At 33.2% G+C, this 24,374-nt stretch overlaps 1 protein-coding gene across 1 annotated transcript in view; it reads left to right on the top strand.

Annotated features, from left to right (window-relative positions):
- Positions 1–7,467, top strand: part of LOC117175459 (O-acyltransferase like protein-like) — an 18,429-nt gene extending 10,962 nt beyond the window's left edge. The window contains exons 3-10 of the mRNA XM_033365166.1: positions 1,183–1,336; positions 1,438–1,598; positions 2,892–3,063; positions 6,322–6,518; positions 6,591–6,708; positions 6,771–6,960; positions 7,047–7,189; positions 7,300–7,467. Coding sequence (XP_033221057.1) covers positions 1,183–1,336; positions 1,438–1,598; positions 2,892–3,063; positions 6,322–6,518; positions 6,591–6,708; positions 6,771–6,960; positions 7,047–7,189; positions 7,300–7,467 — 1,303 coding nt within the window. The remainder of the gene's footprint in view (positions 1–1,182; positions 1,337–1,437; positions 1,599–2,891; positions 3,064–6,321; positions 6,519–6,590; positions 6,709–6,770; positions 6,961–7,046; positions 7,190–7,299) is intronic.
- Positions 7,468–24,374: the final 16,907 nt, after the last annotated feature.

Here is a 24,374-nt window from a genome sequence, read left to right as displayed (position 1 = left end):
GTATCAGCCTTGGAGGAGATTATGTTGAGAAATAAAAAAAAAAGTTCTTAAAAACGTTGTTTTTCTTGGTCAGGCCGGAAACTTATCAATCCACCCTCGTATGACTTTGTCAAAAAATAATTCTTTTGAGAATTTTCCAGTGTCAGTTGATTCTATGATTCGTAGGCTCCTTAAAAATACCCATTCCGATTTTTGGTCCCCAACACTTAACGTCAAAAAACAGCCGCTTATTAACAATCAATCATAATTTTGTCCAACCCAATATTTTTGGGATTATTACAGTGTTACTAGAGTCTCTGATATTTGTTGGGTTTTACGGTTCGAACGGGGTCTGATTTTTGAACTGTTCAAAAATGCCAACATCAATGTTTAAGTTTTTATTATTGGGTTGGTGTTTTTGTACAAAGGGATGGTTTTTCTAAATTTTTGTTTGGTGCATTTGAGACCCGAAAAATATGCCCAAAATCTGGTGCATTTTAGGTTTTGCAACTTTTATTTTTCGCAATGGGGTGGTTTTTTGAAAATGGGGGTAGTTTTTTTCGTGTATTCGTGAGCTCAAAATTCTGGGGTTCTTTGTTTTCCCCGAATTTGAGTTATTACATAGGGGGTAGTTTTATTTTTAGTAGGAGTGGTTATTGGAAATCGGTTTTTAGTGCGTTTAAGAGGCCAAAAAAGCTCATAATTCTGACGTGTTTGATTTTTTATTTCTTTTAATTTTTATGTAGTGGAGGTGTTGGCTTGATTCAAGTCAGTACCTTCACTCAAAATTTTAATTTTCACAAAAACTAGCAGACCCCAAACATCGGCAATACAGCCCAAAAAAGCCCAAAATTCTGACACAAAGAAATTTGAGAATTTCGTTGGTGGAGGTGCTAGCTGGATATACCTAGGAGAGACTCTATCCGCGAACAAAATTTTTTCTAAAAATTTACTTAATATAATTGATATAATTTAATTATATGCACGCATAAGATCCTCGTCCGAATATAAAAATTCTACTAAACATCGTAATTAATAAATAAAAATAAATTTCATCAAATTAATAATTGAAAATTTCAGAACAGTAATTTCAGCATTTGTGTGCTTTTTACTCTTTTGTACGCTCCTCGACTTGTTTCAAACCGGAAAGAAGATTGAAAACTCTTTTGTTCAGAATTTGACAAATCTCTCTATTCATAAAAGTGCTCTGCGAATTTTAAATACAAAAATAAACCCAGGCTCGTTTCCTGTTTTGAATGGCATCAGAGTTTTGAGCATATTCTGGATAGTTATGGGTCATACGTACCAACAAAGGGGATCAAGTATGTTGCAAGTGAACAATATTGAACTTTTCGAGGTGAGTGTATAGTTTAAAAAAATAAAAATTTATCAAAAAATAGTTATGATCTAGATTCTAGATGAAAGGAATAAAAATTGTAGTATGATTATTTCACATAGTGGTTTGATTCGTGTAAAAGTTTGTACGTTACGCTGGCAGTACTAGCTGTGGATTCATTTTTTACTTTAAGTGGATTTCTCATGGGATATTTATTCCTTAAAGAAATGTCGAAAAGTAGAAAGTTTAACTTATTTGATTACTACTTACATCGTTATATTAGGTAAGTTTTATAATTATATGAATTAATTACAGGGGCCAACGAAATTTGTGCCCAAAGATCGGACAAAGTGACCTCGTAGGATTTTAATGTTTCAAAAACGAATCCATTGTCCAAGTTTTTCCTATACGTCGCCATTCTGAGATATACACATCTAAAGGTGAAAGATAGGAATTTTTAGCAATATTTTAATAAATGTAACCCAAGCAGAGCTTGCCTTCTCTTAAATCTGCCTGCGTGATAATTTAGTATTCTTTTTACTTTTATTTCCAAGTTGGGCCATCCTAAACTGTTTTTTTTTCCCTTCAAAATATGGCACATTAACCATTTTAGTGTTTGCATTGAACATTTGACAAAGAACGCGAAAAAAGTAAATGAAAGTTTGTTATTCGATTGGTAAAGTATTTAGTGTATTATTGTTTTCGAGATTGCTTAATCCGAATTTGACCTTGAATTTGCCAAAATCAAGGTGGCAGGTTTAACATTAATATAAAAGACTTTGAAGATGTACTTTTTTCATAGAAACGATATCGTTGTTCGTCAAAAGATCTTTTAATGATTGGCCGATGTTTTTCCCAGTGTGGTTGTTTCTTTAAAAAATCAGCAGTAATCAGCAATCATAGTTGTAATCTAGTTGCTTTGGTAACCTTAGTAGAACTTTACCTTTTGCTTCATGTATTAAAGAAAACGTTCACCCATCTCTTCACTGAATTCTTCAAGGTTGTCTGCTGGAAAGTAATCCAAAGGAGAAAATAAACAGTGAACTTTATAACTTACCAAGCTTTCCAATTCCTAACGATTGTAAATCATAGGAGATACAACTTTTTGAAATTAGGCTGGCGTTTATCATCTAACTCGTTTTCAGTTAAAATTTTAAACAACAAATAGATTTGAGATAAAAGAATATCTTAAAATTTTGTAGTGCCTTGATGGATCAGCTATCTTCAATTTTACTAACCTAAGTTCGAATTCGGCTTCAGCAATCTGAAAATTCCAAAGTCATAAAACCATGTCTCGGAGAAAAAAATCGGTTCGGAATGATCCAAAATGGAAATTAAAGATAAAAAGGAGTCTAAAACGATGGCTTAAGCAATTTCAAGGAAAAAAATAGCTCCTCGCATTACATTATTTTTAATATAGCTAAAAATTATATTGTTTAACTTGTAGATCTGGATATCTTGAAATCCTGTCCAGTCTCTGGGTACAATAAAAGTTAATTTTTGTCGACTTGTATTATTTTCCGTCATCTACTGATGAATCTAGGCAGATAATAATTTTTGGAACATTTTTTTTTAGATTGACACCTGCGGTATTGGTTCTTCTACTTATAGCGAAATTCATTGTTCCGCATCTGGGATCTGGTCCAATTTGGGATGAATCTCTAAAATCACAAAATGATTGTGAAAACATCTGGTGGGCTATTTTGACATACATACAAAATTATATTAAACCAGGAGTCATGAACCAGGTTAGAAAAATATAATTTAAAAAAATCGGCCCGTTTCGCGGAAATATTCTCATCGCGCGCGGCTGGCTTGTCTCGCCAGTTTGAGCCCGTCTAGGGTACGCGAATGTTGGTTCTCGCACTTTTCGCTCGATAATAAATTTATCTCGCAGTTCGCGCTCGATAATGTATTTACCTCGCGCTACGCGATCGGCCTTTGTGCACAGACTTTTTAAAAATAACGGTCAAAATATCTACAACAGTAATTTGATGATTGTGAATTCTCTGTTGTTAAAGCTCCTTCGGCTTCAACGAACACATTCTTATCACGTATTTCATGCTTCGCACTCAAGTTTACCCCTGAAATTGTATAGCGTTCTCATAAATGTATATTATTAAAATTCATAAGATGCCGTGGTATTAAAACTGACGTATCTTGATTGTCCTGTTTAAAAAAGCCCATTCTTTAAACAAAATTTTGTTATTAAACATTTAATTGGAACTTTTGTCGATTTTCCCTAACCTCAGTGACCCAGCCTTTATCAATTGAATTTTCTACTGCATCGTGTACTACATCGTCTAGCTGTGTGTGTTTTTTTGGAATTTTGTAAATACTATTTGGTTTTATGAAAACATTCATGAGGATAAATTATTCGACTTTTTAAATAATACGAATATCAGAACAGAACATTTTTAAATCTTGAAAAAAGTGGTCTTAAAAATATTCAAATGCACTCACTTTTTGAATTTTTATGCAAAATGGCTGGCTAATGAACTTGAACTTTAGATTAGGACACTAAAAGAGTGTATTAAAGGCCATTCTAATACAATTTTTTATTGTGCTCACAGACAGAGAGACATAAGGTCAAACAGACACATTCGTAAAAACCTGTTCTTCGGATTCAGGGGGTCTCAAAACGTGGACATTTTAACAAAAACTGGGGTAAGGGTCAAATTTCACACAAATCTAATATCTTCTCTGATGAGAACGTAAAAAAGAATTAATTTGTCGTGAATAATGTTTTGATAGTTCTTTTTTTTGTTTTGATCGCAAAAATAGCATTAAAAACATATGAAAATTAATTCTTCGAAACCCCACACACGAAAATAAAAAGAAATTAAAAGACAAAGTTGTGATGAGAACGTGCCCACGCAGCGGGCAGATTTTTGTTTAATCTTTACTAATATTTTTCATGCTTAAATCGGAAACTACGCATCCTGTCAAAAATTGATTGATGAAAAAATTTGTAGGTCTTTTTTAATCGCACAATTTTTTTTACTTATCTTTTACCGTATTTTGCATAGTTTGACCGAAAAATGTAATTTTTGGATTTTCCATTATTTTTTATAATGTCAAGATTTGAACTTTCGATTTTTGAAAAAAATTCAAAAAGTTGTTATGATAATCTTGTAGGGCATTAAAAAAGTTCGACTTTTTGAATAATACGAATATCTGTACGGAGAATTTTTGAATCTTGAAAAAGGTGGTCACAAAATATTCAAAATGCGCTCACTTTTTGAATTTTTATCCAAAATGGCTGGCTAACGAACTTGAACTTTAGCTTTGGACACTAAAAGAGTGTACCAAAAGCCAATATAATAGAATGCTTTTTTCAAAAGTTATCGTGTCCACAGACAGACATACAGAAATACATGCATAAATACATGCATAAATACATGCATAAACACATGCATAAATACATGCATAAACACATGCATAAATACATGCATACATACCTAATAAATAAAATAAAAACCACGGGTCCTATAAAAATGTGGTCAATAACAAATTTGTAGATATTTTTTGGTTGCACAATGTTTGTCTTATAATTTTTTTCCTAACTTGCACAGTTTGACCGCCAAATGCAATTTTTGATTATTTTTTGTATGGTCAAAATTTGAATTTTTAATTTTTCGGAAAAATTCAAAAAGTTTTTATGATAATCTTGTAGGGACATCGAAATTTAACATTTTTCTTTTCAAGTACTATGAATAAGTGTACAAACAATTTTTGAATCATGAGAAAATGTAGTCTCAAGCATTTTCGAAATGCGCTCACTTTTAGAATTTTTATCCATTATAGCTGACTGACAACTTGGAATTTAGCTTGGGACACTTAAAGATTGTAGGAATGGCCATTCTAATAGATTAATTTTTTCAAAAGTTATCGTACTCACCGTCAGGGGGACATAAAGAGAGACCGACACATTCGTAAAAACCTGTTTTTCGGATTCGGGGGGTGTCAAAACGTGGACCTCTTGACAAAAACAGGGGGGGGGGGGTCAAGTTTTGCACAAATCTAATACCTTCTCTGATGAAAATGTAAAACTAATTTAATTTGTCATGAATAATTTTTGTATACTTCTGTTTTTGGTTTTAATAGTAACAAATAGCATAAAAACATCAAAAATTTAAATTTCTTGAATACCCACACACGCAAAAAAAAAATAAATTAAAAGGCAAACTTGTGATGAGAATGTGCTCACGCAGCGGGCAGATTTTTTTACTGTTAATGACGTTTTTCAACTTTTTGCTACTCGTCTTTGACCGAATTTTGCATAGTTTGTCCGAAAAATGTATTCAAAAAGCAACATTTTTCTTTTCTTGACTTTTTGTTTATTTCTTGTGTTATTTGGCTTCAAATGCTCATTTTCGTGTCTTTTTTGGAAGTTTCTAAATGCTATAACTCTGTTGATTTTTAGTTCTGTAAAAAAAGTCATAAGGATAAATTGTTCAACTTTTTGAACACTACTATATAAATAACTGACAGAGATTTTTTTAATTTTGGAAAAAAGTGGTATCGATAATATTCGAAATCTCCCCACTTTTTGGATTTTTCTCCAAAGTGACTGGCTAACAAACTTGGCCTTTAGTTTAGGAAACTAGAAGATTGTACCACAGCCCAATCTTATAGATTAATTTTTTCAAAAGTTATTGTGGAAACAGACATACATACATGCATACAGACAGACAGGCAGACATACAGACAGACATATTTGTAAAAGCCTGTTTTTCGCATTCAGGGGGTCTCAAAACGTGCATATTTTACAAAAATTGGAGGGTTCAAATTCAGCACAAATCTAATATCTTCTCTAATGAGAATATAAAAATGTAGAGCAAATTTTTTTATTCTTAAAAGAAGTCCAAAGTTTTTAAATCTTCTAAATAATAAGTATATGGAAGTAAAAACACAAACTGGGGGCAGCATTAAAAAAAACGGTTTAAAAAATTCTTTTAATTTTTATGAAATTATAAGAATTTACATTAAAAATTATTTTTCAGTGTTTAGGTCACACCTGGTATTTAGCTGTCGACATGCAACTTTTCTTAATATCACCAATTATTTTATATCCCCTTGCAAAGAAAAGGAATTTAGGTTTGGCAATTCTGGGACTTTCATTCATTGTTTCCCTTGTAATTCCAGCAGCAATAATTGCCATAAAAAAATTTCCTGCTACTTTGCTAGGAGCAAACGACAAGTAAATTATTTTCATCAAAAATTTCCTCTAATATTTTTAAATATTAATTTTAATTGCTAATATCTATTCTAGCCAACTTGGTGATGTATTTACAGAATACTATATAGTTCCTTACGCAAGATCAGGTCCTTGGATTGTTGGAATATTTTTTGGATTTATAACTGCTACAAAATGTGTCCATATCAATAGGGTAGGTTAAAAATTCGCATATCTTTATAAACAAAACCAAAAAACATAACATTTTCTTTCTAGGTGAGAATGATTCTAGGTTGGTGTATTGCAATGATTTGTTTAATCTTTTGTATTTGTGGGTATGAATCGTTCAATGAGAAAGATTATGAATATGACGTGGCATGGGAAGCAATCTATGGATCAATATCGCGACCACTGTGGGCCTTTAGCTTATCATGGATCATTTTCGCTTCTAACAACGGTTATGGAGGTTAGAAAATAATTTGAAACATTTATGTGAAATGATTATCTTAGAAGGGTGGTGTTACTTTTTCTATTAATTTAATACTATTTCAGGACTTGTGGGGAAAATTCTTTCTTTACCTATCTTCCTTCCATTGAGCAGAATATCGTATTGCCTTTACTTGGTCCATATGCTAATTCAAATTGTTATAACAAGTTCTGCCAAAACAGCTTACTACTTTTCAGATTTTTTATCGGTTAGTATTTTTTATAATAACACTAAAATAATAACTCCCAATTTATTATAAACATTAGCAATATTTTTAAAAATACTTGACATTCAATTGTTCAACTTTATCTTTTTCAGTTCAGCACATTTTTGAGTGATTTAGCATTGTCGATCGTAGTCGCTTTTTTCTTCAGTCTCTTTTTTGAATCCCCAATATTGATTTTGGAAAAAATGCTTTTCCGAAGGGAAAAGAGGGTGAAGACCGAACATCCACAAGAGAGTGGTGATCAAAAGTCAAAAGCTTAATAATAATTAGTCTATCATGATAAATTATATAAATAAATTATATAAGCTTCATAAATTAAATTTACATTGCTAACAGATAAATATAAGTACTTTGATTTAAATTTTGGAACGAATTTACACCCCTATAAAGTTACAATTTTCTGTAAAATCGAAAATTTAAATGAACATTCACTTTTTAACCGTCTGTGCTTCAAGCCTTCCAAACCATCTAACCTCCAATAATTCAAAAAGGGAATTGTTTTCTAGGTCTAAAGCTTTCTTAACCACGCATAATTCTCGAGCGAAAAGTTATTTAGAATAAAAAACTATCATGTTGCCTTTTTTTATTGTTTACCTTTGCTAAATTTATTTCTCGAAGGCGAATGTCACAGAAGAAGAAAATAGGAAAAAGTCTGCTGAGAACCATGCTTATTGAGGGATATCGCGTTTATAAAAATAGGCAAAAAGTCGCTAACTTGTAGACTTTCAAGGAATACTTACTTTAATTGAAATACGTCGTCAATGAGTTAACCTAATGAAATTAATTTCGGGTTCTTAGAAAATGTGAAATTGCGATCATTTTAAAAGAAAATAATGGAAAAATTATTATTTTCCAACAAGTAATTATACACGCGATATACAGCGCGTAGGAAACGTTAATTGCATTACCATCTATGAACATAAAATTGCAAACGAGATTACTCTGATTCCAACATTGAATTTTTCATTTCAATAACTTAAAAAAAAATAATTCAAGAAACAAAGTATTATTCTTCATAAAAACATTGTTTTTCACGGGTAAGTGTGAAAAGGGGCTGGGAAAATTGAAAATATACCTCAAAATTATTCCGTTTATAATGCTTTTTTGGAATTTTCAATATTGTAAAGGATTCTAATTTAAAATTGCTATATTCAGAAATAGAAATGTATTAGTATTTCATTAGTCATTTTTAATGTTCCATTCCTTTGGGTTCCTTTTCCGTCTTCAAATTCTATGCATTATTTTTCATTCTGATGAATTCAGACGAATGGAAGGAATTAAGAGATTTTAAATAATACCGACTATTTAAGGAATTCAGAAAATTTAGCCAATTTTCGAAATTAAAAAAAATTATCAATGTAGGATCTTCACAGAATTCCAGGAACCTCAGACATTCAGGAAAATACATAGAATTACAGGAATTTCAGAGCCTTCAGTGAATTCAGAATAAACAAAGATTTTAGGGAATTCCAAGAAATCAAAGCTTTTAGAGAAATCAAGGATTTTAGAGGATTTGAACAAATTTACAATATTGAATAAATTTACCAAATTTAGAATATTCAGGAAATTGGGCATGTTTAAATAGTTTAGAGAATTCAGCATATTTAGGATATGTTTGGAATTTAGAGAAATCAAGGAATTCAGGGAACCCAGATACTTTCAGGGATTTCAGAGCATGAACGGAATTCAATAAATTCATGAAATTGAAAAAATTGAGAGAGTTCAGAGAATCCAGTGAATTATATGAATTTAGAATACTTAAGAATTTCAGAGGAGTCAAAGAATTCCAAGAATTCTGAATATTCAATCAATTCAGAGATTTTTGAGTATGCACTGAATTCTGAATATTCAAGTTCCCAGTGGGCACAAAATTTGACGACGTCTTCACGACATCCTATGTCCATGTCGTTTCGGTGTCTTTGCGATATCGTAAAGACATCGTCAGATCATACGACTTATTTACGATATCGTAAAGGCATTTTAACGACATGAACATAGGATGTCATAAAGATTTCGTGAAGATGTCGTAACGATATCGTAAAGACGTTGTCAAATTTTGTGCCCACTGGGTTATTAGGAAGATTTCAGAAATTCAAGAATTTAAAAAAATTTATAGAATTTCAGATAATCTACAGAATTTGAGGAATTTAAGTAATACAAGGAATTCAGAATATTTGAGGAATTCAGGAAATTTTAATCATTACAGGGATTTCCATGCAAAGAATCCATGGAATTGAAGAAGTTTAGAGAATTCAAGGAATTTAACAAATTCAGAGAATTCGAGGAATTAAACGAATTTACTGAATTTAGAGAAATCAAGGAATTTCATGAATCCAGAATGTTTAAGAAATTAGGTGAATTCTGAGAACTCAAAGGATTGTAAGAATTCAGAAAATATAAGAATTTCAGAGAGGCGAACGAGTTCAGAGAATACCGAATATTCAAGAAATTAAGGATATTAAAGGCATTTGAAGATTTCAAGGAATTCAAGTGATTTCAGAGATTTCAGAGTATTTAGATAATTCAGGGAATTTGGAGCATTGAAAAAAATCAAAGAAATCCAGAATATTAAAAAATTGAAGATTTCTCACAGAAAAAGGAAATCAAATTTTGAATTTTTACGTTTTGAAAGCTTTGAATTTTAAAGGACCCCACACAGAATACATGGAAAAATGTTCTTTGTTGGATTTCGTTATAACTTTTTACATTTGTATGTTATAAGGACCCAATGAAATATCCATAAAAATTGTTTCCAAATGGACCGTTTTAACGCTATACGGCACCAAGCGCTAAAAATCAAAGCATAATATAGTCTCACACAGAGTGCTTCTCGGAACGGTTGAACGCTAAACACTCAATATTTTTAATCAATTGCGACACTCTCTGTTTTGGGACAGCAACAGTAAAAAAGTTAGGTCAGTATCGAATGCTGTAATGCCAATCATAAGAACCGCCCTCTTTTCGGAACGGCCGAGCACTAAACACACAATATTTAAAAATAACTGCAACACTCACTGTTAAGGTAAGAAAAGGTTATCAAATAAGGTCAGTATCACGTTCGATTTTTTTAATCATATATATCGCCCAATTCTCTCAATATTCGAACGCGAAGCGCTCAATATTACGAATTAACTGCAACAGTCGTTTTTTCAGGGCAGCAGCGGTGATAAAATAAGGTCAAGATCAAGTGCTGACGTTGCGAGAAGAGGAGGGTATACGAGGTGTGTTCAAAAAATAGGCTGACTTTATGGTTTTCTCAAAAAATATTCATTTATTCCTCAATATTTATGTTGTCCCCTTCAAAGTAATCCCCCTCAGTTATAATGTACTTGTGCCAACGCTTTTTCCAATCATCGAAGCACTTCTGATAAACATTTTGTGGTATAGCCTTGAGTTCTTTCAGCGATACAGTTTTTTTCTCCTCAATCGTTGAAAATCGATGTCTTTTCATGGGTCTCTTCAGTTTTGAGAAAAGAAAAAAGTCACTGGGGGCCAAATTCGGCGAATATGAAGACTGAGGCATGACTGTGGTGCTGTTTTTGGTCAGAAAATCTTTCACAAGCAACGATGAAGGAGCAGGTGCATTATCGTGATGCAAAAGCCACGACATGTTTTTCCAAAGTTCCGGACGTTTTTTGCGCATCGCCTCTCACAAACAGCGCATGACTTGAAGGTAATACTCCTTATTGACCGTACGACCTTGTGGTAAGAATTCCTGATGCACTACGCCACGGTAATCAAAGAAGACAGTTTGCAAAACCTTCACATTTGACCGAACTTTACGTGCTTTTTCGGTCTTGGAGACTCAGGATGCTTCCACTGAGACGATTGGGCCTTAGTTTCGACGTCATAACCATATACCCACGATTCATTCCCAGTTATACCCCTTTTGAGAAAATCAGGATCATTATTGACTTAATTCAACATCTCCTAAGCGATGGTCATGCAATGGATCTTTTGATCAAAATTAAGCAGTTTTGGAACAAATTTCGCTGACACGTCTCATGCCCAAATCGTCCGAAAAATAGCAGGGCATGAGCCAACCGATATGCCAACATCTTCAGCAATATCTCTGATGGTAATTCGGCGATTTTTCAACACCATTTCTTCCACTGCTTGAACGTTTTCATCTGTTGTTGACGTGCTGGGACGTCCAGGGTGAGGTTCGTCTTCGACATCCTCTCGGCCTTCTTGGAACAGCTTGTACCACTTATACACATTTTTCTTACTCAGAGTAGACTCACCGTATGCAACTGTCAATATTTCAAGAGTTTTAGAGCACTGGATTCTATTTTTCACACAAAATTTAATGCAAACTCTTTGCTCCATTTTTTTTGAAAGAAGAAAATCGCCGAGCACACCAAACCCTTCTAAGCTTTTACGCCTCTACCAGAAAAACAACACGAGCTATATAGTCAGAACTGTGAACATATGATCGTGACGAGTGTACCAACAAAACAAAACAACAAATTTTAAACTTGAATGTACGTAGCCCGCGAAAATTGAAAAGTCACATTACTTTTTGAACACACCTTGTATATGATTGGCACAAACGCACTTGATACTCGTACTGATCTTATTTTAGAAGCGTTGCTGCCATGAAGCTGTGAATGTTGCACTTAATCTCAAAAATTGAACGTTTTGCGTTCAGAAGTTGCGAGGAGCCATGGATTTATATATTTGACATGACCTTCAATCAAACTAAGCGTACTTTGTATCCTTTCTTCACTCAAAACCGTAATTGTGTCGGTTATGATAAAACACGTACTGTCAAGTGAAGCGAGGAGTGTAGATGGAGCTTGGAGTCTTTCCAGTCTGTTTTTACGTGGCAAGCAGAGGCAAAATTAGTTAGAAATTAAATTAATTGATATTATTCATAATGACAATTTGTATTATGCATCACATAATTGAAGTTTCATATCTTTTTTAAATATTAGATTCATTTTAATTTTTAAAAATCGTTAAAATCTTGTTTTCTACCTGCGGGAAATATGAAAGGTTTCAATCGTAACACGGAGGTAATTAATTTAAATTATTTTTCAACTCGAGAAACGAAAAAAATAGTGTGAAACTGATAATAACACTTTCAATAATAATATTGTTAAATTATATTTCATAAACAAAATTACTGTTATGAAATATTAAATAATCAACTTAAATAAAGGTCTAATTCTAAGCGATAAATACTTATTGATGACGTACACAGGAACGTAACAGCTGGGTTCAGCACAGGGGTATTTAAATGTTTTATTTGAAATGAAGTAGTTAATTATAAGATCGAAAAATTTATTCCAACGGCCATACTGTTTGATTAAAACTATAAAATTATTAATTAATTGAAATAATAGTTTAATTTAAACAAAAATTCGAGAAGGTATATTTTTGTTTAATTTTTTTATATTTCCTCGAATGATATTTTCTAAATAAAGATATCCTTCCAGTTTAAGATAAGATGTTCGCGATGATTATTAAACTATATAGTTTTTCTTAAAATACTTAGTTCTTATTTTATTTTTTATATTTCTACAATTATTTGTTTTAGATAAAGCTATCGTTTTAATTTTAAGATAAAATTTTCAATATTTTTTATTGAAGCGCATAGTTCTTATTTATTTTTTTATATTTCTGCTATAATTTTTTGAAATAAAGATATCGTTACAGTTCAAGATAAAATAATCCATATTTTTTAATGACAAACATAGTTCTTATTTAAGTTTTTATATTTCTACGATAATTTTTTTTAAATAAATAAATCGTTTCCATTTAAGATCAAATGTTTGATATTTTTATCAAAATACATTGTTCTTAATTAATTTTTAATACTTCTACGATAATTTCTTTAAAATAAATATATCGTTCCAGTTGAAGATAAAATGTTCGATAATTTTAATTAAATTATATTGTCCTCAATAAATTTGTTATATTAATACAAAATTATTTTTTTAATAAAGATATCGTTCCAGTTTAGGATAAAATTTTCTATATTTTTTATTAAATCACATAGTTCTCATTTAATTCTCTTTATTTTTAATTATATAAAAAAACTTTTAAAAATAAAGATATGGTTCAATTTTGAGAAAATATGTTCGATTTTTGTATTAAAATACCCAGCTCCTATTTAATTTTTAATATTTATACAACTTTTTATTAATAAATCTTTATATAATTTTTAAATGTAATTTATTTTTACACTTTATCAATATAAAAAAAACCGGTGAAACCGGCACTGCCGTGCCCTGTTTAAAATTCCTATATAGAATCCTGTACAGAATCCTATATAGGAACTTTGCAAGAACCTGTACATGATCCTATGAGGGTTCCTATGTGGGTTCTGACATATGACTTCTTCAAGGAAAAGTGACAAAGGTCTTATGTAGGTTCCTGTTCAGTTTCCTGGTCATCGTGAAATAGCGGACATGGGGTCTTACCCAGGAACTTTAAAGGTTCTTACACGGTAACCTATATGCAGAAATAATTTCCATGTATAAAATGACAAAAAATATTGCAAAGGTTCTTGCGTAGAAACCTGTGCATAGGGAAAATTTTATTGGTGCGCAGCCATCAAGGCTAGACAATACAGGCATTATAGAATTTCTAGCCACTCATCCGACGAACTCAAACCACACATACTGTACAGGAACCTAAATAAGATCCTTGTCATTTTTCCTTGAAGGAGTCATACTCAAACAAAAATATGTAAACATTAATTACCAATGATTATACATATAAACAGCAATATTATTACGAAATAAATTAAACAAAAATCAATTATTTTAAATATAATTATTTTATATTTATATTTGATATTTCGAGAAAACAGTGACTCCATCCTCTGCAAACGTTTTTCGCATCCACAAAATATGTTGTTTAAAAAATATCTCTAGCATACACCATGTCCCATGCTTTACTATAAAATTGTCCCTTAGGATGGCTTTTTGCCAGTCCTTTAGATTTTCTTCACCTTTTGGCAACTAAAAGAAATTAAATTTTTCAGAGCAGCTGTCATAACTTGACTTGCATTCAGACTGAATACACCGGGTTCCACCCATTTCACTTAGTTTATTGCCAAATTTAATATTAATAATATTTCTTAATTCTTAAAATTTGAATTGTAACATAGAAAACCGATTGTCATTGCGAAAATCATCGATCAGATTAATTTTCCACCATAATCTTTCCTATTCTTGCCACATAAACATAAGCTGGTACTTCGGCTGGAAAGACTTCTCACGCTATCTGCACTCCACGCTTCACTTGATCGTAGTAGTGAACTAACGTCGATGGAGGGGGCTGGGCCGTACTAGTGGACCCACGCTGACATACAATTTTTACAGGGGGCTGATAAAACCTGGCGCGCTTCCCGCTCCGCCGTTTTAAGAAAAGGACGATATATCTGATTTCGACAATCGCACATGATTATCACCTTATTTCAAAACCGATGCTGCCCTGAAGCAGTGAGAGTTACAGTTAATTCGTGATATGGAGCGCTTCGCGTTCAGACATTGTGAGAATTTGGCGATATATATAATTTGAACCATCGTAATTGATACTGACCTTATTTGATAACCTTTTGTGCCTTGAAACAGTGAATTCGAACGTTGAGAGAAGCGGGCGAATAATATGATGGGCCTTACCGTACTTGGTACTGACCTTATTCAAGCACCGTTGCTGCCCTAAAATTGTGAATGTATCAGTTTATTAAAAATATTAAGCGCTTAGCGTTCAGCTGATGGGAGAAGCGCGCTGTGTGAGACGAACGTAATGGTTGCCGCATTTTAATGCGTGATACTGATTTTGTCGTCGTTTTTGCTTTCAATGCTATAGACGAAAATATCTTGTGCTCTAATTTTGAGCGCTTTACGTCGTATAGCGTTCCAAGTTTTTTAAATTCTACAATTTTAAGCATTCCTCATTATTTTTTCAACCATAAAATGTGATTAATTTCAATAGACACAATATTGAAACATTTAAAAATGAAATCAAAATATTCATAATTTTTTTATATAAACATTTCTAGTTTGCAATAATGTAATGTTCATATTTTCAGTTTGAAAGATGATTTACAAGATTTAAGTTTTTTTGAAAGTTTCAAAAAGGGAAAAGCCCAAGAACTTTTACAAAATATAAAATCATTTAAACTTTCTTATACAATTAACGAAAAAAGTTAAAGACTCCACTCCAAATTTAAATTTAAAAAAAATGTAATTGTAATAGATATTAACAATTCAATTATTTTTAATTGAACAAATATCAGCAATCAAAAAGGTACCAGGCTTTTTCTTTCGAGTTCTTTGAGTCATATTAAATGGAAAAATTATTATCTGAAAAAGAAAATTATAAAAACATATTAAGTAAAACGTGAAATATATACGGTCCACATATTATAAAATTAAAAAATATATATACGTGCCGCATATTATAAAATGTTGAACTTTAATGTCTTATACATGTTTTTATGAGAAAACCAAGGAATTACCTAATTAAATTTAGGCGCAGTGTTATGAAAACTGATTTTTCAAACAAGTACATTATTATAAAACATTTTTCCTTCATTGTAAATAAAAGTATAAATCGGAAAAAAATTGTAAGAACATAGGCAGATTCCTTATTAATTTATCTCTAAGTGTATTTTTAATTATTACGATGAATAAATTATTTAAATAATTACAATCCCATTAACATTTTTCCAGGTTTTAAACGTTTAAAGACAAAAATATAAACAAACCGTGTACCAACAGAAGCTTATATCATCATACAAGTTCCCAGGACCCTTACTAGTAAATAATTATTATTGTTAATATTGTTAATAATAATATTTTTAATATTGTCTATTGTTTTTCTCCCCTCCGCATGCTCTCCTTACTGCTACAGCATGCAAAATACAGATTGCAGATTTGTACCTTTTTTATTACACTTACAGCCTTATAAACATTAACTAATTAAACGAACCAATTAAAAAATAAACCAGGAATAAAAGAACAAAAGCGTCTCCGTGAAACGATTTCATACTGCAAGAAAATTATTGTATTTGTTGCGTATACTTGTATATTATTATTAGTAATATTTCAAGGTACATATTTCACTAAATTTTACTATTTCATTAAATTCCGATAAACTGTGACATTCATTTATACACCTGAATTAAATCATGATCCTTGGCCATGGTTTGAAAGGACGAGCTTTCAAATAACGGCCTTTTGAGCAATTTCTACTGGACGAGAGATCCATTTTACGGTTATCTACCGATTTTCGGATAAGCTATTCACGGCATTTACCACTGAAAGCTTCGAATGTCCTGAAAAGCGTTAGCTTTTAACGATAGAAATACCCCATAAATACTTCCTTCTATATTTCGCAACCCTTTTCTCCCGAAGTTTAAAGAAAAACCTCTATTATGCGTCTTACATATAATATTTAAGCTTTTACTAAACATTAGACGTATAATTGAAACCTAATTTTTATATCTAATTTAAATTTTATTTTATGTCCGTTTTTTAAGAGAAATAATATGATACGTTTTTTACACAAATGCAAACCATTTCTCCTTCCGATTCGTAATTAATTCACACTAAAAGTAGTAGATAATGAACAGGCGGATTTCCTGCTTTTTTAAAATAAGTATGTCTATCAATTATATTTGTCACGTTTTAAGTCAATGGATAATTAATGAGTATTTGATAATTAGTGATTGAACAGATTCTGATAAGCCGTTAGCTCTACTACTCCTTAGGACGAAATCAGTAAAAGTTCACGAAGATGAAGCCTCTAATTGAGCAAAGTTGAGTCGTTTATCTTTGCTCTGGGGTGATTTACCTCGGAGACTCTTAGGAACTTCCGATTGCTATAAAGCTGACATTTATTTTTCCTTTATTATAATATTGTATTCACTTGAAAATGGCAGAAATTGTTCCCATTCATGAGCAAACTTTTCTCCTTGCACTAATCTTTTTTTTTGCAGGTGTGTTTCCACTTCTCCATTTGTTTTTTAATATTATAGATTTTTTTTTAATTTTATATCAGAGATATTTAAACATATTTTACTAATTCTGAACACACCCTGTACATTTGAAAAAATGAACGTGAGTAGGAAAATTTGACTTTGCCAATGAGGATGGCAAAACAAATCGGGTATGCCTAATAATAGGTCTTGTTAAGGGTGTGGAGAAAGAACGTGATTGAGAAAAATAGTTGCAATCAAGGGATCGTGGTTATGAAAGGGAGCGTAGTAAAACATGTTAAAATGCGTACCTACTACTTAACCCTTCAACGGTCAAGCATTAATCCCGTTAAATATGCACTCTGAAAATTTCAGGAAAAATATATGGTCGTTTTCTGATCGATTTTTCAAAAAAATATTAAATTTTTATAATTTTCCCGGTTTCTATGGAGTACACAGTAACTCAGAACCACCTTGCGATATTTTGAATACTCCACTCTGATCTAATGCACGCATTGTTTTTACGGAATTCCAAATTCGTTACCTAAAAATTTTGTGACATAATTGTCCAAATGATCTGTATCGATTATTATCGCATCGTTTGTACACTTTGCCGTGTCAGGTAATTAGAAACAGATACTCTCGTAAATCAATAGTTAAATCTGCATGGCATTTGTGCGTTTTCATAGAGCATTAATGTCAGATGCGAGGGTTGAGATATCGCGCCCTTATGCGCATTTCAGGTCGAAACGTGTGTCACACGATCGTGCATTATCATATATATTGGCCGTCGCTTTCCCGATTGGTTGTAGTAAGGGCCTTCATAAATAAAGAATATCGTGCCGGAAAATCCGGAGGAAAACGTCGTCGAAAGCATCCTTTGGCCTTCGTGCATCAATTTAACGAGCTAGTCGTTCATCTCTTTAGTCGCATTACTTTTATCTTGATATTCCATAGTTTATCAAAAGCAATTCTTCGAAATGAGATTTCTCTCAGCCTAAATGATGAAGAATTTTTCGTCTTTCAAATGTATGTTATGTATGTGATGTGTGTGTGTGTGTGTTTGTGTGTATGTTTAAGAGTGGCCCAAAAACGACTTTCGAGCTACAAGGCAAGACACCCCCCAAAAGTTTCCATTTCCAAAGAAAGAAAATCCGTAAATTTTTGTTTTTTAAAATTCAAATCTTAACACGTGCCACTGGGCACTTCAAAATCTCATTTACTTAACATAAGGAAATTTAAAATTTTCGAAAAATTGAACTCTAGTTCCAGACTTTCATCGAAACGTGTTAAGTTTTTTATGGATTTAAGAGGAGTGTCTACGAACTAAAACTCTACTAATAACTTTTATTTACAACCAACCCCCACCCTCCGCGTAGCGCACAAAGTTCGACAAAAAAAACTTTATTTTTACGTATTATTGTTACTTTTTACCAATTTCCGTCGTCTTCTTTATACAAATAACTACTAATGGAGAATTTTAATATGTACTATAACTTTTTAAGCAACGAACAATTTTTTAAATAAATTTAAAATATTTAAACAATTACTGATTCCCCAAAAATGTAAAAAAATATTCCTATTTTCTGATTGAACTGCAATACTTTGTCTTTGTTTAGAGTAGTAAATTTTTCTAAAATCATTATGTTATTATTAAACCAATTAATTATTGTTTATTTTCAAAATTTCTAAAAATTGAGCCAGAGATATCCACTTTTTTCAAATTGGTTTCCTATGCTACTTTTTGTCAAATAATTACATAATTTTGATAGATTTCTTCTAATTTTTAACAAATTTATATTTGTTTAAACAATTTTTCTTCACTCAAGCAGTTAAGACAGAATCAATTATGTTTTTAAGCGTATTTTTGGAAAAGTAATTATTTAAACTAATTATATTGGTTTAAACAGTTGAAAAGTGGTAAATGTATTCTTTCTATACTCTAAAAAGAGTTTATTCATCCACATTTCATATTACCAGTAAAACTGCTTTCAAGAGATATTGAATATAAATCGAAATTTCAAAAACTTTACGTGTTTTGTTCTCAAATTAGAAAATCGTTGCTAAGGAAATTCGAATTACCAGGAAGTTTTCTAACGAGATTAGACCACCCGACTGGATCACACCGCACTACAAAGTATTTTCTTTTATATCGTTAAACGCAAAGGTTTCTTAAAGCAGATGAGACATTAGGAAGCGATCGAAAATTAGAGACTAATTTAAGACATGGTTGGAAATGTATTTCTAACATTTTTAGTGTATATTCCAGTAAAATATATTCAGAATTTATTAGGGCAATTGACATTCTGTACTTTTTACAGTAAATATGAATTTATGTCCTTTTGAGAGCAAAATGAGGTGAATGTTGAAACTGATCACAGCATAAATGGCCGGTGATGTTTAAGACTAAACGCATATTAAAATTGTTGGCATCATTTTCACACTTAGCGTCATACGGTGTACTTTTGGTGACCTTTGGAACCGGAGGGTCTCAATAGTCCGACCTTGGATAACACTGTTGGGTCGTCTTATCCTAAAGTTGAAATATGGTTAAAAAGTGATACACACATTTTAAGCAAATGCTTTTATTTTTAATATATACGTCGATAATATATTTACCAATCACTTTTTGTTGATGTTAAAATTCCGTCTATTGACGACAACTAAATGTTCTAGCAGAAACTTTTGACCGCAGCGTGTTATAAGTAGCAATCGGTCTTTGGTCTTCAGAAGCTTGCACAGTGTTCAACTATTAAGAACAAAAGTTACAGGTTCAAACTTTGCCTACATTAATTGTTCGAAACTTATGGAACGTCTGTGAGGCCTCTTCTCCTGTAAAAGCTCAGGGCCAACCAAAAAGCAGTGGCTTTAACACCAAGTCTTTTAAAGACACGTGATACCAAATTTGACAATAAGATTATAAGCATTGATGGGTTGGTGGTGGGGTAAAAACTCAGATTACACAATAGAAAGAGAAACATCGTATTTTCTTGGGTCTCCATCCCGAACTGGCCTCAAGGGTCTCAAGGGCAGAAAACTGACAGCAAGCAGCGATAACTTATGTGCGAGGTCGAAATCGAGAGCAGCAAGTGAGAGGTGGAACAAAAACGAACTTCGCCAGAAATGTACCCAGTAGTGAGTAGTGGTGACAGAGGATGAAGTTCCGGTGCCTAGAGATCTTCAAGGGAGAGTTGAGACACGGGTTACTTGAAATCTGATTGGTGCCGCTGCACCGGAATTAGTTTAACTTTTATGAGTTTTGATTTGCATGAGTTGGCGCTATCTTTAAATCACAATTTTATTTTTAAGAGGATTTAATACAGAATAAAGACAACACTCAAACAAGAATATCATTCATTGTTGGGAAGGTTAGTTATTAAAGTTAAGGGACAACAATATTCACTTTGAAACACATATACTTCAAAATTTACATCAACAAAAAGATTAATAAAAACGAAAACTGTTCAAACTTTTCGCGCCCATGAAAATATCAAAGTTCCGGTACATCGGTGACTATTGGAGGGGAAAGCGTGTCTCAACTCTCCCTAGAGAATCTCTACAGGTGCCTCAGAGACGAAAAGGTATGGATGACTAGTTGGGGTGTAGATGCGGAAAATATAGAACAATGATTTTCACATGGTCATCAGTCACTAGGTTACATCCACTGGACTACGCCCTAGTCGGTCCCATTGAATGGCAAAATAATTCAACGAAAAAAACTTGCGTCTCATGGTGTGACTAAAACCTATATCTCTAGAAGCATGCTAGACCCTCCATGGAAGTTTCTATTGCAGTGCAAGATCATAAAAATTAGAACCAAACTAGCTTGCTTGTACCAATTTCTAAAACGAAATACTTCTCAGAAGAAGACTCGGCCCTTAGGGAAAATTTTCGTCGACATAACATCAGTCCAAAAAATATCTACAGACCTGAGCGAAGTGACTGACTGCCTTAAAAAGAGATTCATTGTCCTATCGGCATATCTGCGTCGCTTTCAGAGGCCTATCGCGAAGAGAAATGGCAGCAGGCTGTTAAAAAGCGCTTTTACCGCAAGGTTGACGATAGACCAAACACCTATCGGAGGTCGCTCTCTGGGCCATCTTGGAGCATCCAACACGTATGCCTTCTTTTAAAGAGAAAGGGTAGATTCCAATGACGGGCATGATGCCTCTGGTCCTACAGAAATGCAAAAAATTTGATCTTTCTCATGGAGAGATGATCACTCCATTGGAAGCAAATTATCTGAATCTGATTTAGTCGATGATGGGGATCATTCTAGTCTGTAATAAAAGTGACGCTTAAGGCTTCCTTTTCGAGGCGTCAGGATTTGATCCAGAAAACCCTTCTCATTGCTAGAAATATCAGGAAGGCAATTAACTCCTTAGGAACCACTCTCCTAACATACTATTTTAAGTTAGTATTACGGTCGAAAACAAACCTGGAGGCACTCGACAGAACCATGCACAAGAAAATCTTCGAACAAAGAAGGCATCACGCGAGGACGGCTGCAGAGAGATGAGTCTTGATATGTGAGCTTAAGCCAAAATAAAACGGACATCACGTTCTACGACCGTATCTGTAAATTATACCTGTATACCTCACAGAAGCTTGCAGCTGCCTATTAACAAAAAATTGGAACTGTGCTGCGATATTGAAGCGGTTGCTCAGCGACATCGCATCTGTGGACATTCAGGCCAGACAATCGAGCACATCATTTTTAGCTGTAGAATTCTTGGCTTCGCTGAAATACTCTTATATACACAACGATGCTGCTGGGGTTATACACCAATAAATTCAATGATTATCTTAACAGACTATATAATCAGACACAGTGAACCGAACGTCCTCTAGTTGAACAAACATGACAAGCATTTTAGGATTACTGACATGAGCGTTCTCTTAAAAAACATCAGTCAGATTCGATACAGTGAGAAGATTTAGAATTACACGAAGCTGAAACAAGAGATCCTGACCGTATGGAAGGTGAAGACAGTCACAATCCACCTAATCATGATCTTTTTCACAAAGAGCGTTCATACAAGGTGCGTCCATCACTTGGAAAACCTCGGAGTGGGGAAATTTGTACATCTTACACTGTAGCGCAGCGATTCCCGAACTAGAGCCGCCGGCCGATGAGGCTGCCGCTGGCAGGGGGATGTCACCTCGGGCCGGGCAGCCCCCGAGGGGGAAGCCAGCCTGGGCACAGCCACTCGGCAGCCCCCCCCCCCCGCTATAAGGAACCTGTCATTGTCATGAGATTTAAGGCTGTTTCAATAACTAAAATCCTAAAGATATGGCTCAATTCAATTCTAATTATCTGAATCATTTTCCTGATGTAATTTTAAGAAAATGAAAAAAAAAGTTGATGAAAATCGGTTAACATTTCGATTAATTAAGCATATCGTTAAGAACACGCAAAATTACAAGAACTGTCAACTGGCATTGAAGATATTAACCGATTTTTATCAACTTTCTTTTCATTTGCCTAAAATTAGATTAGGAAATTGATTCAACGAATTAAAATTTAATTTATTAACATATTAACACATTTTAATTTTTCTCAACCGGTTCTAATTCTCTCCCGTGAAGCATCGTGTGTCAAGTAGTGAAGCAGTCAAGTGTCCCTCCTTGGCGACAGGGTATTGTGAAAATTGTGAGGGTGGCGGCCCTGCCGCTCCCCAGAAAGTGCATAAAAAGTTTGGGAATCGCTGCTGTAGCGGATATTACTAAGGTAAAGGCCATCCTGCATGCACGGTAAATAACCTATAATGCCACCAGAGGCGGTGGAACTCTAGGGTCGTGATTCCCAAACTTTTTTCGCTCTTTCTGGAGAGCAGTAGGGCCGCCACCCTCAAATTTTTTTCATAATACTTAAACCCAAGGGGGAACACTTGACAGCTTGTGATGCGGACATGTGGTGGCTTGTCGCGCTCGAACTTCCCATTGTAAGAAAATTAGAGCCGATCAGGAATAATGGAAAATTTAGTAAAATATTCATTAGCGAGTTTTAATAGGCAGCGTTAGATTTTCTGGATTATGACGAGAACATTAGAAAAAGATTGAAAGAAATCGTTTAATAACTTCAAACGTTATTGCACTTCTGTTACGCTGCAAAGTGGTCCAGTAATGTATTTCCTTGAACAAATTTAGTGACAATATTAACCGATTTTTATGAACTTTTTTTCCAAATTTCCAAACTTATATTACGAAATCGATTCATCTCATTCAAATTTAATTGTGTCGTACCTTTATAACTTCAGTTATTGTAAAGGGTCTCAATCTCAGAACAATGAAAGGCATTCATGCTAGGTCAACAAAAGTAGTCCCATGCTCACAGCGGGGACTCTGCTTTGGAGCCTACCGAGCTACCCGGCTCGGGGTGACACCCCCCTATCGCCAGCTAACTTTTTTCGCTGTTTCTGGGGAGCGGTAGGGCCGCCACTCTCAATTTTTTCATAATACTTAAACCCAAGGGGAAACACTTGACAGCCTGTGAACTGGGCATGTGCTGGCTTGTCAAGCTCGACCTTCCCATTATAAGAAAATTAGAGCCGAAGGGGAAAAATGGAAAATTTAGTTAAATATTGATTAGCGAATGCCTATTGAATAGGCAGCGTTAGATTTTCTGGACTAGGGCAAGAGCACCAATTCTTGCCCCCCCCCCCCCAATTGTTGGCACCCTTCTCTAGATTTTATGAAATGATAAGAGAATAGAGATAAATAGTAAATTGCTTTTTTATTTTTTTTTCAATAGTGCAGACATTTTTTCGTAGTAATATATATTCATCTTATGCTAAACAATAATTTATGTGTTTTGAAATTACAAAATTCAGCCTCGTTTCCAGGCTGCCAAGAATTTTCAGGTTAGCTAAAGCAAATCTTTAGATAATTGCAGTTTTCAATTTACCCCTAGCAACGTTATAATTAATGGAAGTGACTATTTTATTTTCAGCACATTTCGAGGAAATGTGTATATTGTTAATAAAAAAATAACTAACATTTAAATATAATTTATTTAATAAATGATAGTAAGTGCCAATAAATTTTCAATCTAAAGCACTGTATGCAATTCTTGGCACCCCGCTGCCAAGAATTGAATTTTATGTTCTGGCAATGATTTCTATTCTCGGCAATCGGAAAAAGTATGGTTCTGTTCGTTTATTGTTTTGTAAAATTCAGAATCAAAGGCCGAATTAAAGGTAAAAACAATATTTTAAAGTAAATTACTGG

Source organism: Belonocnema kinseyi, chromosome 6 (genome assembly GCF_010883055.1).
Source record: "Belonocnema kinseyi isolate 2016_QV_RU_SX_M_011 chromosome 6, B_treatae_v1, whole genome shotgun sequence".
Taxonomy (NCBI): domain Eukaryota; kingdom Metazoa; phylum Arthropoda; class Insecta; order Hymenoptera; family Cynipidae; genus Belonocnema; species Belonocnema kinseyi.
The sequence above is the reverse complement of the archived record's forward strand: the minus strand, read 5'-3'. Positions and strand labels throughout refer to the sequence as shown.